This window comes from Sceloporus occidentalis, unplaced genomic scaffold (assembly GCF_023333645.1).
Source record: "Sceloporus occidentalis isolate IW3139 unplaced genomic scaffold, rSceOcc1.0.p SCAF_8, whole genome shotgun sequence".
Lineage (NCBI taxonomy): Eukaryota > Metazoa > Chordata > Lepidosauria > Squamata > Phrynosomatidae > Sceloporus > Sceloporus occidentalis.
In genome coordinates, this window is record NW_028316988.1 from 15,306,698 (window position 1) to 15,321,157 (window position 14,460).

At 43.1% G+C, this 14,460-nt stretch overlaps 1 protein-coding gene across 1 annotated transcript; it reads left to right on the forward strand.

Moving 5' to 3' along the window:
• The first annotated feature begins 3,834 nt into the window (after positions 1-3,834).
• Positions 3,835-13,112, forward strand: TNFSF8 (TNF superfamily member 8). The gene is made up of 4 exons (XM_089537072.1): positions 3,835-4,105; positions 7,287-7,332; positions 10,718-10,777; positions 12,193-13,112. Exons 1-4 carry the CDS (start codon positions 3,974-3,976, stop codon positions 12,630-12,632), a joined length of 678 nt encoding a protein of 225 aa, XP_089393198.1. The 5' UTR covers positions 3,835-3,973; the 3' UTR covers positions 12,633-13,112.
• Positions 13,113-14,460: the final 1,348 nt, after the last annotated feature.

Sequence of the window (14,460 nt, forward strand, 5' to 3'; positions counted from 1 at the left end):
TCTCACAGAAGGAAAGAGAGAAGGGGAGAGATTTTAAGATTTTAAACTTAATTTTAGATGCTGAAATTTCACTCCAGATTTTGGCAATGGAAGGAGATGTCATTGAGGAAGTAAATTCCACTTTGGGGTTTGGTCTGAACTTCCAAGGAGTTATCCGAGGTGTTTAACCCCATCTCCAAAATAACTCTATTTTTTTAATGAAAAATATCATTTAAAATAGACTTTATCATTACAAAACAAACAGACTTTAAAAAATAGAGAGGGTTGAATTATTACAAAATAGGAACAAATTGTAACCCATTGATTCCAAGCTCTAGTCAAGATTCAAACTGAGACTGAAACTGAGAATAGAGATATATGAAAGAGAGTCTGTTTTATCTAACTATCTTTTCTGACATTTTCTCCTAACTGATAAAGCCTCAATAAATCTTGTAAGAACTTGCAATCAAGTTCTGTCTTCCACCTTAGATTGAAGATAATCTCAACCTTGATCTATCTCATCTAGAGCTTGGAATTAACTCATTACGAAGAGCTTGTAACATATAATACTCTGTATTTCACAGTGTGGGCAAGCCATACGATTGCAGTTTTAATGGATCTATGCTCAGTTTCAGAATCACTGAACTCAAGATAGAGGAATCCATGCCAATGGGACTGTGATTCCACTCTGGGTTTTAGTCCAAAGATTAAAGACTCTTGCTGAGATGTCGAATCCTCTAGTCCAAACAGGTTCGGCACATTGAATAGCTCCTTCCCAGTTCACACTACCAACTGATCTCCAGGTTTGTTGATGTTCTTGGTGCCTTCAAGTCATTTCCACCAACCCATGGAAAACCTATCAAGGCCGCATTCCCACTTGCAAATAAATCTCTTTGCGATCCGAATCAATGGATCGGTTCGGCAGCGGAGCGGGGTTCACACTATTATTGCCCCGATTGAATTGTCTTGCTGCAAAATAAAATAAAACAACCCACTTGTGGTTCACAATTGGTGAATGAATCGATTCAAAATGGACCCGCTCCAGCCGTCCGAAGGGCAAATTTAAATCGATTCCAATCCGCCTCTGGTTCACACTTCTGTGGAATCGATTTATCCAAAAAGACGCAGAAAGAATCAGTGTCAAAAAGATGTGGGTTAAATAGGTTTAGCGCATGGTTCCCCCCCCTCTCCAAATTGCTTCAGCGATTTGGTTCAAGTGCGAACCAAGGTCATTTAAACCGATTCAAACCAATTTGGGATCTGGTTTAAAATGTAGTGGGAATGAGGCCTATGGGGTTTTCTTGGCAAGATTTGGTCAGAGGGGGTTTGTCTTTGCTTCCCTCTGAGGCTGAGAGGGTGTGACTTGCACACAGTTACCCAATGGGTTTCCATGCTTCAAAGGGATTTAATGCCTGGTCGCCAGTTAGTCCAGCGCTCAAATCACTGCCCTACATTAGCTCTAGGGGACTTGAAATCAACCCTGCCAGACTGATATCAGTTGCTCTTGAAGATTTATATGATTTTTGGAAATGTAGTTGTCTGGTCAGGGGACGCTGTTTCCTTATATTCCGTCCATTACTTATTTCCTATCGTTCTCACAAACTGAGGTAATGATGCCGTTGTCTGGTGTCTGAATGCAATGCTATGATTTGTAGTGTCTATGCGCTCTGTGGTCTCCTGAAGAGAGCAATTCTTGGACTCAGACAATGTCTGCAGAACCATGCATCAGCACCTTCAAACTTTTACTCCCTTGGAGATTGTCAATTTATTGTTAAATTATTGCTTGATCGGAGGGAGGGACTTGCACTATGTATTTCAATATCTAGAAATCTTTGAAGGTGATGCCATCAAGTCATTTCAGCTTCTCCACAGGCCCCTCTCGCAATTTTCCGATCTTTTCTATAAGCTTTTAATAAAAGGGGAAACAACTGGGGAGCATGCAAATGAAAACCGGAAAAGAAACAAGAGACATGTACAAAACGCTGCCACTGTTGTGTGTGTGTGTTTATTCTACTGCCAATTCATTTCCAAGACTGCTTTCAGAGAAATTGGTCTCAAGCAAAGACCTCAAAATAACGACTGTGAAAATTGGAAAACTCTATCTAATATTTCATCTTTCGTGTGGCATCCCTTTGATTTAAACTTGTCTCTGTACAAGGACAAATGACTAGTTAAACCCTAACCATACATCTCCCTTTTCCACTTTCAATCAAATATGGCATTAAAATGTTCTCCTAGAATAAACTCTCCATCCAGAAAAGCCTCCCCTTTATCTTAGACAGCTTCTCACCAAGATTTTTCTGATAGTCTGGAGTTGGAGCATAAATACCAAAGAATGCAAGAAGGAATTAATCTGTAACATCATACAGTAATATCTCTCCCTTAGCATTTTCGATACAGTCATTGCAGGAGAAGGAAACATGAGCTCTGCCAGTATCTGCTCCCACTTCTATTCAGAGTCATTTCTGCAGAAGAATCGTACAATATTTTGTTCTTCGTTCTTTTAAATCAGGAAAAGGGGAGTCTCTTGAGAGACCCATTCCCTGCATGGGACCTCAGCTCTCAGAAGCTTCGGCCCTCTTGGTCAATGATTTGGGATTTTGGCAACCAAAGTCCAAAACACCTGGAAGGTTTAACTTTGGGAATCACTTTGGAAAGTAATGGGCTGTCCTTGGGATGCCTTCAAGAAGAGTCTGACCCATTGTCTGATAGTGAGGTTGAACATATACTCTGCCTTGTTGGTGCTGCCTTCTATGATTCTGTTACTGTAACTTGGAGCATCTCTCTAGGTGAGCAATGCTCTCCAAGCTCTTTCTCTGTCCATCTAGACTGAGCTTGCCTCAACTGGAAGAGGGATAAAACACCTCTTGCTGGGTTGGATTTTGCCTTCTGGTCTGAGTATGTTTCAATGCCTTCTTGGCACATGCCAACATCAACTTGACTCCAAGTGCTTGGCTTGACGTTGATGACTCCATATGGACCATTCCTGAAGCCACTAGCAAATAAAGACCTGGTGACTGATAGAGATGTAAATGGCCCTCCACTTCAAAATACAGCCAGGAGTAATGGCAGATAAACAGTTGAAGAAGAGGTGCCAGTGGTCCATGAAGAAAAGGGTTGATGGTGAGATGATGTGTCCATATATCCCTCTTGATCAGACCATGGGCTGCTGGTAGGAAGTCAAGACCAATAACCCATCTCTTAGTTAAAATCTGCATGCATGGACGCACAAACAAACAAGTGTAGAGGGTGGTTGACAGCAGCAAGAGTTATTCAGATCCACAAGAAGATGCTCGGAAACTCAATAAATACATGGACCAATCTTTGTGGTTCTCGTTGAGTGGAGCATCACGTAAATCTATGGAGATGAAAGAGCAACGTTTGCAATTATTTTTTATCCAAAGGAGAGGGGGCTTTGCAGAGTTTTAAAAATAACTGCGATTAAGCAATCTCTGGAAATGCAGATCTCCAGAGATTAGAAAAAGGGGAACTCCTCTGATGTGTAGCAGCAAGACAACCCTCCCATTCTCGATATGTAGAAGAGGCTGGTGACATCTGAAAGAGGAAGTCCCCAGAGAAGAGCAGCTGTGACAGTGGCTTTGCAGAGATCTGCTGAGGAGAGAGAAAAGAGCGCACTTTGAGCTTCTTGCTCCTGGTATCCAGGGCCAGGCCTCATCTTGGGGGGATCCCCTCCGAAGAGCAGAGGAATCCTTTCTCTTCTTTGAGTTCATCACTGGCTCACTTTCTGGCCCAGCTCTCTTTGTTTTCCTTAATTGTTTAAAAAAATTCTTCATGCAACAAGCGATGAAGCTATTTTTTCCAGATCACATGAGCCAAGGTGTGGGAGAACTCCCTCAAGAGCACAGACGCGAGAGCAAAGGGGATCAGAGGGAGATATGGTGCGAAACACTGAGGACTTTATAAAGGGACGAACTCTCCGTTGGAGAAGAAATCTTTCTTCAGAGTGAATCGTCCTCAGGAAGGGTTCAAAGATATGACTGAAGAAGGTGTCGCAAGGCCGTTTCATCCTAAAATCCAAGCCTACCTCTATTTTTTCACGGTGTCCCTCACTTTTTGCCTGCTTGCAGCCTTGGGGATTATCGTGGCCTTAGTGCTTCAACGGACGGTAAGTTATCTCCTATTCATGTTGTCCTCTTGTCCAGAGATATGCTACTTCTTTTAAGGTACCCATGTTTGTTGGTCTAGATCAGTGGTTATCAACCTTCCTAATGCCACAACCCTTTAATACAGTTCCCCATGACCCCCAACCAATGGTCTTGGTCCCTAAGACCACTGGAAATATGTGTTTTCCGATGGTCTTAGGCAGCCCCTATGAAAGGGTCGTTCGACCTCCAAAGGACTCGCAACCCATAGGTTGAGAACTGCTGGTCTAGATTCATCTTAATTTTAGAATCAAGGAGTTGGAGAGGATCCCAAGTGTTATCTTATTTAATCCCCTGAGATAAACATCCAAACTGCATTCAAAAAGCTCCAAGGAAGGAGAGTCTGTCACTTTTCAAAGCTTGTTTATTCCACCTTCAAAGAGTTCTTACCATCAGGAGGTTTGTGCGGATGCTCTTCTCTTGTCATCTGGCTTCGTTGCTTCATGTTCTATCCTCTGAAGCAACAAGAATCAAGGTTGCTTCCACATGACTGACCTCCAGGTATTTGAAGACGGCTGTCATTTCAGCTGTCAATCTTTCCTTGAGGCTTAATCTGGGAACGAAACCAAATTCCTGCTGTAGGAAATCACTCCATTGCACTGTCAAGGATAGGTTACTGGAGTTGAGACTGAGGCTGACATCTTTATTCCGTAAAGGCAAATCCCTGCGACATTTAGGTTCCACATTCATTGGGACACGGAACTTTATTCCTGATCCTGTTGGTCTATAGGACACATGTAGCTCAGGGATTGGCAAGTTTAGTCCCTCCAGATATCATCAGACTGCAAAGTCCATCAGTCCTAGCGACCACAGTCTCTGGGGAAGGATGTTGGCAGTTGCAGTCCAACAAGATCTGGATGGATGAAATCCATGCATGCATGCGTATGTATGGTTGAGAAATGTGGACAGTAAAAAGAAAGCTGACCAGGAAAGAATCAACTCATTTGAAATGTGGTGCTGGAGAAGAGGTTTATAGATACTATGACCTGCCAAAGTGACTAATAAAAGGGTTCCCAGAGCAAATCAAAGGGCCAAAACACCCTCCAAAGGTGCCAGATCCTGTCTGATCTTAGAAGCTAAATGGGATCAACCCTTAGCACATGGATGGAGATTGCCATGACATACCAGAGGCTGTCAGATATCTTTCAGAGGAGGATAATGGCAAATCACTTCTGAGTATTCCTTGTCTAAGTAAACCCTATCCATTTCATGAATCTGTCAAAAGTCAACAGGTGATCTGAGAAGGTTAATCCACACATTGAGCAAACCAAGCCTGAACTCTCCCTAGAAGCCAAAATGACCAAACTGAGTACTTTGGTTATATCATGAAAAGATCATAACACTTGGTAAAGCAGAAGGCAGTAAGAAAAGAGGAGGGCCACATTATAGGTAGGTAGATTCAATCAATGTGGCCATCATAGCCTGGGTGTATAATGCATGTACACACCTTTGTATGTACCTACCCTACCTATACAACAACTGAGAGTAGGCATCTTGGTCAAAGAGCCACGAAGCCTTGAGCGAGAGGAAATGGGGAATGCCCACCACAACCCACAAGCGCATTGTCAAGAAGCAACGGAAGTAGTATTATGCTTTGTTGCTTCAGATTGAGTGCTCTTACTCAGAGGGAAATTTATGCAAACCTTATCAATTGGTTGATCAAGCTATTAAAACCTGTGTGAATCATGGAGTGGGAGGTCTTGTATCCTGTTACAGGCACAAACATCTATGAATAATACATCGCCTGGGTGCCAATTGATATGAGACCTGTGTGCAAACTGGAGTGGGCAACTGTTGAGACATGAAAAACTGCATTGACCTCCCATGAGAACTTAGAAGACCATGATCTACGTTTCCCCCATACATGATGAAATGCAATTGAGGTGTCCTGTTGCTGTTTTACTCACACCTTATGGATGTGACTGTACATCTTTGGCAACAGCATCATGTCCATATTCAGTTTGCAACTGCATCAACAGAGTTTGCCATGCGTAACCATGATGCATGCAGAGGCACATCCTTAGATGGTGCACAGCTACGGCAAGGTTTGTTCGGGGGAGGTTTGCCATTGCTGTCCTCTGAGGCTGAAAGAGTGCGACTTACACAAGGTTGCACAGTGGATTTCCATGACTGAGTAGTCTCCCAGAGTCCTAGTCCAACACTGAAACCACTACACTATGCTGGCTTTCAGTGTGTATTTCTCTACACACATCTGCAGGACTTTGACAGGGTTTCATTGCATTTCTGCAATTTAGCTATGGTTTCATAAAGTTACAAAATGTAGAGTGTGATATAAAGTTCTTTGATGGAGGAGATTAAATTATTTTGCTTGTCAACTGACCTGGAGGGGGGAAAGAAAAATCGGTCATCCTTGGTTCCTTAGTCAGACTCTTTGTAAACTTGGCACTTTCAGTTTGCAATGAAACATGATCCCTTCTCCCAAAAGCATTATTTCATCACACTTTGGCCTCGCAGGAACAGCCTACCTCACTATAAATTTTACCATTGATAAAACAAATCTGATTTTTCTGAGGTGGGGAAAATAAAATAACAAAACATGTGCTATTCATTTCCTCGGGCGCATATTGCAACCATGAGGAAATAAAAGGCATGTGTTATCTGTCATTTTTCTTTTCCATTAGAAGGCATTCCAGGAGGCGCATGACATGCATCGATGCATGTAATTTTCTTGTAAACTTGTTCCTAAAAAGCAACATGAGCTACCAGCATTAAATCCTCTTTCTCTGTCTGCCTTGGGAGATGATGGTATTATTCTCATCGTGATATCATTCTCATGTGAATCTCTCAGTCATTCCTCTCGCAGCCTCAGCTTGCTTCCTTGCAAGCGAAATCAAAAAAGAAGCCCTTGGTCAGTTTGATTTCACAGCTTGTAACTTTAATACTTTCCAGATTGTGCGACAAGTTGCACAAAAATCAGAGCCAGAGCTTGCTGCTCAGTGTATGGCAGAGATTAGCCATAGTTTGGGCTATGCTAGTTAAAAATAGCAATGCGAGAACATTGTTGTTTCAAAGAGATGGGTTCCATTCAAAAATAATCAAGTTTAATGAATGTAAGTTACACAGATATGGATACGGCCATCATCTGTGTAACTCTCGTACTTGTTTTCTGTCCTTGTCTTAAAGGGATCTACAGCAGAGTGTGATGGACATCGGAGAGCAGAAATGCAAGGTAAGATCATGTAAATTTGGCCAATACAAATGAGCATCTTTGGAATAGGTGGGTTGGCACTTGAAGAGAACATAGAGACACTCAGGGCGAGGTGTTCTGATGTGCCTTGGTACCCATGGCACAGGGCAAGGTGCACTGATGTGCCTTGGTACCCATGGCACAGGGCGAGGTGCACTGATGTGCCTTGGTACCCATGGTACAGGGCGAGGTGCACTGATGTGCCTTGGTACCCATGGCACAGGGCGAGGTGCACTGATGTGCCTTGGTACCCATGACACAGGGCAGGGTGCACTGATGTGCCTTAGTACCCATGGCACAGGGCGAGGTGCACTGATGTGCCTTGGTACCCATGACACAGGGCAGGGTGCACTGATCTGCCTTGGTACCCATGGCACAGGGCAAGGTGCACTGATGTGCCTTGGTACCCATGGCACAGGGCAAGGTGCACTGATGTGCCTTGGTACCCATGGCACATTGGCCATATTGCACCAGTCACTCCCCCAATGTGCAAGGGATGCCCATACATTGTAACATCACAGCACATTGTGAAACTACTAAATTTGTTTTTGCACCCATGAGGCCATTTACAAGAGCCGGTGCAGTGTAGTGGTTTCAGCATTGCACCACAACCCTGGACACCAGGGTTCAAGTCTCTGCTCAGCCATGGAAAGCCATTGGGTGTCCTTGTCATCCACTCTCAGCCCCAAAAAACCTTGCGACAGGTTCATTTTAGGGTCACCCTAAGTTGGGAATGACTTGAAGGCACACAACAACAACAACAACAACAACAACAACGGTCATTAAAAAGACCCAAGTCCCATGCAGAACGCTGGCCTATGCTTAGAGAGTTCTAGCACTAAAGCAATTGCCCTTTACTTGAACTAATATCAACCGCATACAAAACCTCTTTGGCACCAGGAATACAACTTTTTTTCCTGCATTGTCATTGTGACATTACTTTCTTTGTGTTTCGTCTTTGTTCATACCATTGAACCGTTCGCAGTTCGTTGTTCATATCGTCAAACTGTTCTCTAAGGAAATCTGTCCTGAGTTATGGCTCTACATTTAGCTTGGATGACTCCTCTCTCCTGAGGTTTGTCTGGGCGGGATGAGAAACAAAAATGAGTAACGAAAGATGTAAAAGCTTAGACATAAATTAAAATTGGAGTGTGTTTTATTACAACGTTTTACTTGGCAATTGTTTGAACATCCCTTACGGGGTGAACTTTTGGAGCTTCAGAGGTTCAACAACCGCCACCAAAATGTTGCAAGAGCGTGTGGATTTCATAGGAATCTTTAGGAGTGGTTTTGCCATCTTCCTCAAAGATATTACCTGGTATTCATTGGCAGTCTCCCACTCAAATTCTGATCAGGACTGATCCTGCTTAGCTTCCAGTATCAAACAGGATCCTTGACCAATTTACTTTTACTTTGGCCTTATGGCCAACACTGTAAGACAGCTCCGTAGGTTCATCCAACATACAAGAAACGGTGGCACTGGCTTTGCACTGACAATGATTACATCTCTGGTGTGATTGATTTCACAGTTACTGCTTTCACCTCTCTGTATTCACCCACGGCCACGAATCCCATCTTAACACCCCTTCATTTATCCAGCCAAACATTCATCTCAATTAATTGGCGATCGCTGTTTCCAATTTATCCCCTGATGATTTATAGCCAAGGAACGAATAAGCTGGCGTAGGGGTATGTGTGTACACCCAAAGGCCCACGGGAGCATGCTTGTGTGAATAAAATTGCCTTTAAGTACCTGTAGGTGTTGAGCTAATAGTGTCCTGCTCTCTGCTAAGAAAGAGAGAGAGAAAATAATGGAATGAAGATTTATTGGTTGGTTTTAATAGCTGCAAATCAGCTCGGCAAAGCAAGTTCGGCCATGAGCACCTCATTAATGCTGATGGATTAACTAGTTCCTGGCGCAAAATGTCTGCGTCTGAGAATCCTTCCCATAAGAGTGGATCCTTCACACTTGAAATGGAGACTTTCACTGAAGTTGTGTTCATTCATTGATCCATACTAGAGATGCAGGCCAAGATCTTGCATCATGGTCTACCTTTTGTAACTTTACCAATCCATGGTTATGTTGCACACCCACATCTGGATATTGGCAAGAGTGCTCCAATGAACACCAGGTACTTCTGATGAACATTCGGCACTTCAGTTCAAATTCTTTTTATTGGTGTTGCTTGACAATCTAAAAACTGTGAGACTTTCAGAGAGGTTGGCAAACACACCTGGATTCCAAAAGAATCGCAGTTTGAGTGTTGGCCTTTCAATGATTCAAAGCATCACTCCATCCATAGTCCAACCTTACTCACAGCCTTGCCACCTTGATGAGTGAACCTATCCTTTTTGTGTTTCTTCCAAGTCTCTTTTATTTTCTCAATCCGAATAAAAAAGATGGCTCTTTGTGCAACACTTTTGCAACCACAGGCTGCCTTTCCCCCCCGATTTCAGTGCCATCTTTTCATGCAGTGTACTGTATACTGAAGTCACTTGTGGTGTCACTGTGAGCTTACAATACAGCATTGTACAGGTATTCATGGTTATATTTGTACTTGTTGTTGTTGTTTGTGTGCCTTCAAGCTGTTTCCGACTTATGGCGACCCTGTTTCTTAAAATAATGGCTTCTTTCCAGTTGTTTTAAAATGAGCAACCCTAGCAAACCACTGAAATAAATTAATATCGCCTGAGCAGCGTCAACATCTGGGTTGTGAATTTTGCATTCCTGGTCAGCAGAGGTCAGTGGTCTCTTTCATTTGAGGAACAAGTATCCGCTTGCAATCCATGAAGATTTAAGCAAGTTTCCAACCGTCTAAGAAAAAATTGTGACTTACGTCACCAAAGCAGATGTAAGCCATCTGTGTAGTGCAAAGGCCAAATATTTGAATCACCGCTTCTGGCCTGTAATAATTATTTCAATTATTATTATTTCTGGATTAAAGAGAGTTTACTGTCCCGCCAATGCAAGGCACAAGGCCAGAGCTTGGATAAGTTGTCTTTTCTGACACCTACAGTTTCCAGAATGCCTGAGCAAGTATGGACTCTGGGAGAAGCAGCGCAAGAAAGGAACTTTTCCAAGCTCTGCGCATGACCTCCCTCTTTTGGGGAGGTTATGGAAGGAAAAAATGGCAATATCAGAATACAGAAATAGAGAACACCAGCAGGGCATGGGTCCAAATCTGAACTTCCTGGGGTCCCAAGCTGTTCTCTAGGTGTGAACTTCTTACTATGATGTAGGAGCCCTAAATGATCTAGGAGAATTTCATTGGGTCAAGAAAAGAGAAGCAACAGCTATTTAGCCAGAAACATTTGACTGAATGTGTGTTTCTTTATTCCCTTCTTTTTATCTTATGGGAAATATCAGGAGCGGCCTCGATGAGTCCACAGACCATGGCATCTGAGAAAGCAGCAGCATATCTTCAAGGTTTGTATGGGTCAGATGGGGAAATCTATGGTCCCCACTACATGTTCCCATTGATCATAGCTAGGATGGGCTAACATTTATGAATGATGCAGCTGTGGTCCTTTTAGTTTGGGATGCAGTTGCCCTATATCACATTATGGAAAGATTTAGTCCTCCAGATATTCTGGCCTATGTCCCGTCAACCCTGCCCAGCAAGGTCAATGGGACATGGAGAGAGGTAATTCTTCATAAAACGTCTTCTCAAAAGAAGCAATGAGTAAATTTCACAATTTTCTTCTGCCTCTGAGAAAGTTTGGCAGGACGTGGGATTATGTGAACCCACAAAACAATAATGATGTGGATCAAGGGAATCATCTAAACCTTATTGGTCAAGATTGGCTCCAGGAGCTGGCATAGCCAAGCACTTGCCAAGACCGTCCAAAGTAGGATGGTTATCAGGCTGGAGGACAGAAGGAAGTGGAACCACAGAAGTAAGAAATAGAGTCCTACTGGGAGTTGGCATCACGATACGCCTACAAAAATCTGTGATCCAGTATGGGACCTCTTGCTATTTCTGGGGCCTTCTGATCTTGACCTTGCTTCCTGTTTATTAATTGGCATCAGTGGTTGATATCCAACATGGTTGAGTGTAGCCTAAGAGTTCTGCCTGAGAAACTCTGGTATGGCTCCCTGTCACTGTTGCACTGTGATAGCCATACACATGCACATACTTCCATTGCTAGTGGAGAGTGGAAGAGGAATTAGAGAAACACCTTGATATAACCATAGCCAGAAGTAGACCAAGAACATCCTTCACTGAAATAAACCCAAGGGCTCTGGAGGACTCAATGGATGATGCCATTGGTCTGTATCTGGCTATCAGGACATAGGTAGATGCACTATTCCTTTCCACTCTCCACCAGCAGAAGAACGAAAGGAGACAAAGTCCCACATGCTATGTGATGGTCTATACCAGCAACAGAACCACCGAGGAGGGGGGTATTGCTGTGCAATTGTGAGTTTTGTGTAGGAGAGGCTTTGGCCATCACAGAGGAAGGGAATATCAACCTCTGCAATGATGGAAAAAATGCAAACATAAAAGGAAGGTGGACTTATGCTTGTATGAATGTCAGCCAATGGGGAGTGAACAGTGAGAAGAGTGAGTTGAACTTCAGAGTCAATTCTACCTGTTCTCTTATCAGGGCCGTGCTACAACTGGGTGCAGAGGGTGAGATAAGCAGTGGAAGAAATGTACTTGGAGAGAAGTTCTACTAGCAGAGTATTTCCCTAGAATTCCCACTTCCAAAAATAAACTAGTGGAATCTAGCCTACTATTGGGTGCCAAGTTTCTGCATACAAGAGAAGTTAGAATTAGGCTGATAACCTTTCAAAGGTTCTTCCAAACTATGAGTGTGTTCTCCCTTCTGCTTTTCCAGTGTCACAGCCGATCAACCAGTCACGACTGAGGTGGCACAAGGAAGGAATTCTACACAACTTCCAGTATGACAATGGGAACTTGGTGGTCCAGGAACCCGGCACCTACTTCATCTATTGCCATTTGCAGTTTTACATCCCCAAGTGCGGGAGCACCGTGAGCGAACTAAGGCTGGGCCTTCTCATAAACAGCACAGTCAGGAAGGAAACGGTCCTCACTTTGTGCAGTTCCCACAAGACTTCCGAAAGAATAAGCCATGACCTCTCCTCAGTACTTTTAGTTGAACTGAAGAAAGGGGATCGGATAGAAGTGGAGGTCGATCCGTTCATCTATTTGGACACAGGCACCCTCCCCTCGAGCAACGTTTTGGGTGTCTTGAAGTACACTGGCGAAGACTGGAAGTGCCCTTTCCTTGGGACAATAGCTGGACAATGCCTTTAATTAAAACTATAGGAGGATCTGACATTGTGTGGGCAAGATCTTTAACCACAATTTGACCACCGGTGGATCATGAAGGTCCCTGACATAGCTCCAACGACTCAGCCATTGATTGGACAAGAGCATAGTCTTCTTCCTTCTTCTATGACTTTACAGCCAGTCAATGCCAGGAGGGCAAGACTGTTGCAGGAGCCATCCAACCGTACAACTGGAGCAATAGAGTTGCACAAGGAGATATGGATGTGTATACCTCCTTGCACAATACCTAAAAAAGTAATGGCCTATATTTAACTATATTTAGACGACATGGGATATTTAACCTTGGTTATGTTAAAATGCCTGTTCTCTGTCTCTCTGCATGTCTGTTTATTTGTGGATCTGGTACTAGTGAAGATCAAGGGTACTTCTCAACCCTCTTCAAGCCCCCTAGCAAAAGAAAAATGGTACAAACAGAGTCTGAACAAGCATAGGAATAGAGAGTGAGAGGGGTTCATCTGGCATTTTTATATCTTTCTGTTCTCGTCCTAGAAAGAAGTAAAATTGTGGTCTGATGTGTTTTAAAGCCACAGAGGTTCAACTGATTTCAGGAAGAGAAAATGTAAATCCTCGTCATCATCTTATCATCAAAAGTTAGGAAAAATAGTCCTACTCTTACACATTTGTTTTATACAATCCTGTACATTCGAAGGCTTTCTTGGCTTGAATTATACATGCCTTTCCAATTTAGGCTGAAATTCAGTTGTCAGCCCCAAGCAGAGTTGAGCCATTAAATGGATGAAAATGTATATAAAGCTTGACTTAGCACAATGCTGTTGATTCAATGGGGATCTTAGTGTCAGGATCATGACTAGATTTAGGCCTAAGTGGAAAGTAGGAAATTGGAGTCTTAGCCATGGACTGACGTTGAAAAGAAATGCAGCCCACACCTCAGACTTGAAGTCTGACAGACTAGAAGTGATTACTTCCGGGGGAGGGGGGGGGGACATTAAGCCTTATCGGTTTAAATGTTTCCTCTGAAATCTAGTTTCCAAAGGCTTTTGTACTGTTGCCAATGAATTAGGAGCTGAGGTTTTATGTAGTAACCTATGAAAAGCAAACCTCTAGGGGATAAGAAAGGATCTGACTCCTGGCTACTTTCTGATTCATGGTAACCTATCATGAGGTTTTCTTGGCAAGCATTGTTCAGAGGAGGTTTGCCATTGCCTTCCTTTGAGGCTGAGAAAGCATGACTTGCCCAAGGTTACTTAGTGGATTCCCATAATCAAGCAGGGATTCAAACCCTTGTCTCCAGAGACGTAGTCCAATGCTCAAACCACTGCATCATGCTGTCTCTAGTTGCCTTGTGTAACACATTAACTCCAAGGTCTGGTTATAATTCTATATGGCAATTAACTCTGCTGCTGTTGTTGTTGAGGAGATGATTTCAGGCAACCCTGAAAAAATAGAGGCTGGAAGGGATAGGAAATAAAAAGAACAGGCCAATAAATACAGTGGGACCGTGGCATCCATTAGAGTTTTGTTCCAGGACACACACACCCTGTGGATAGTAAAATTCATGGATACTCAAGTCCCGCTTAATATAATGCCATAGTAAAATGGTGTCCCTTATATAAAATGGAAAAATCAAGGATGGCTTTTTGGAATATGTGTGTGTGTGTGTGTGTGTGTGTGTGTGTGTGTGTGTGTGTGTGAATATTTTCAAGCCATGGATAGTTGAATCCATGGATAAAGAATCCATAGATACATAATGACATCGAGGGAGAGAGTGAGTGAGAGGTTTAGCCAGGAGCTTGCACCAACCCACAGGGATTTGGTTGTTGTTACTGCTATT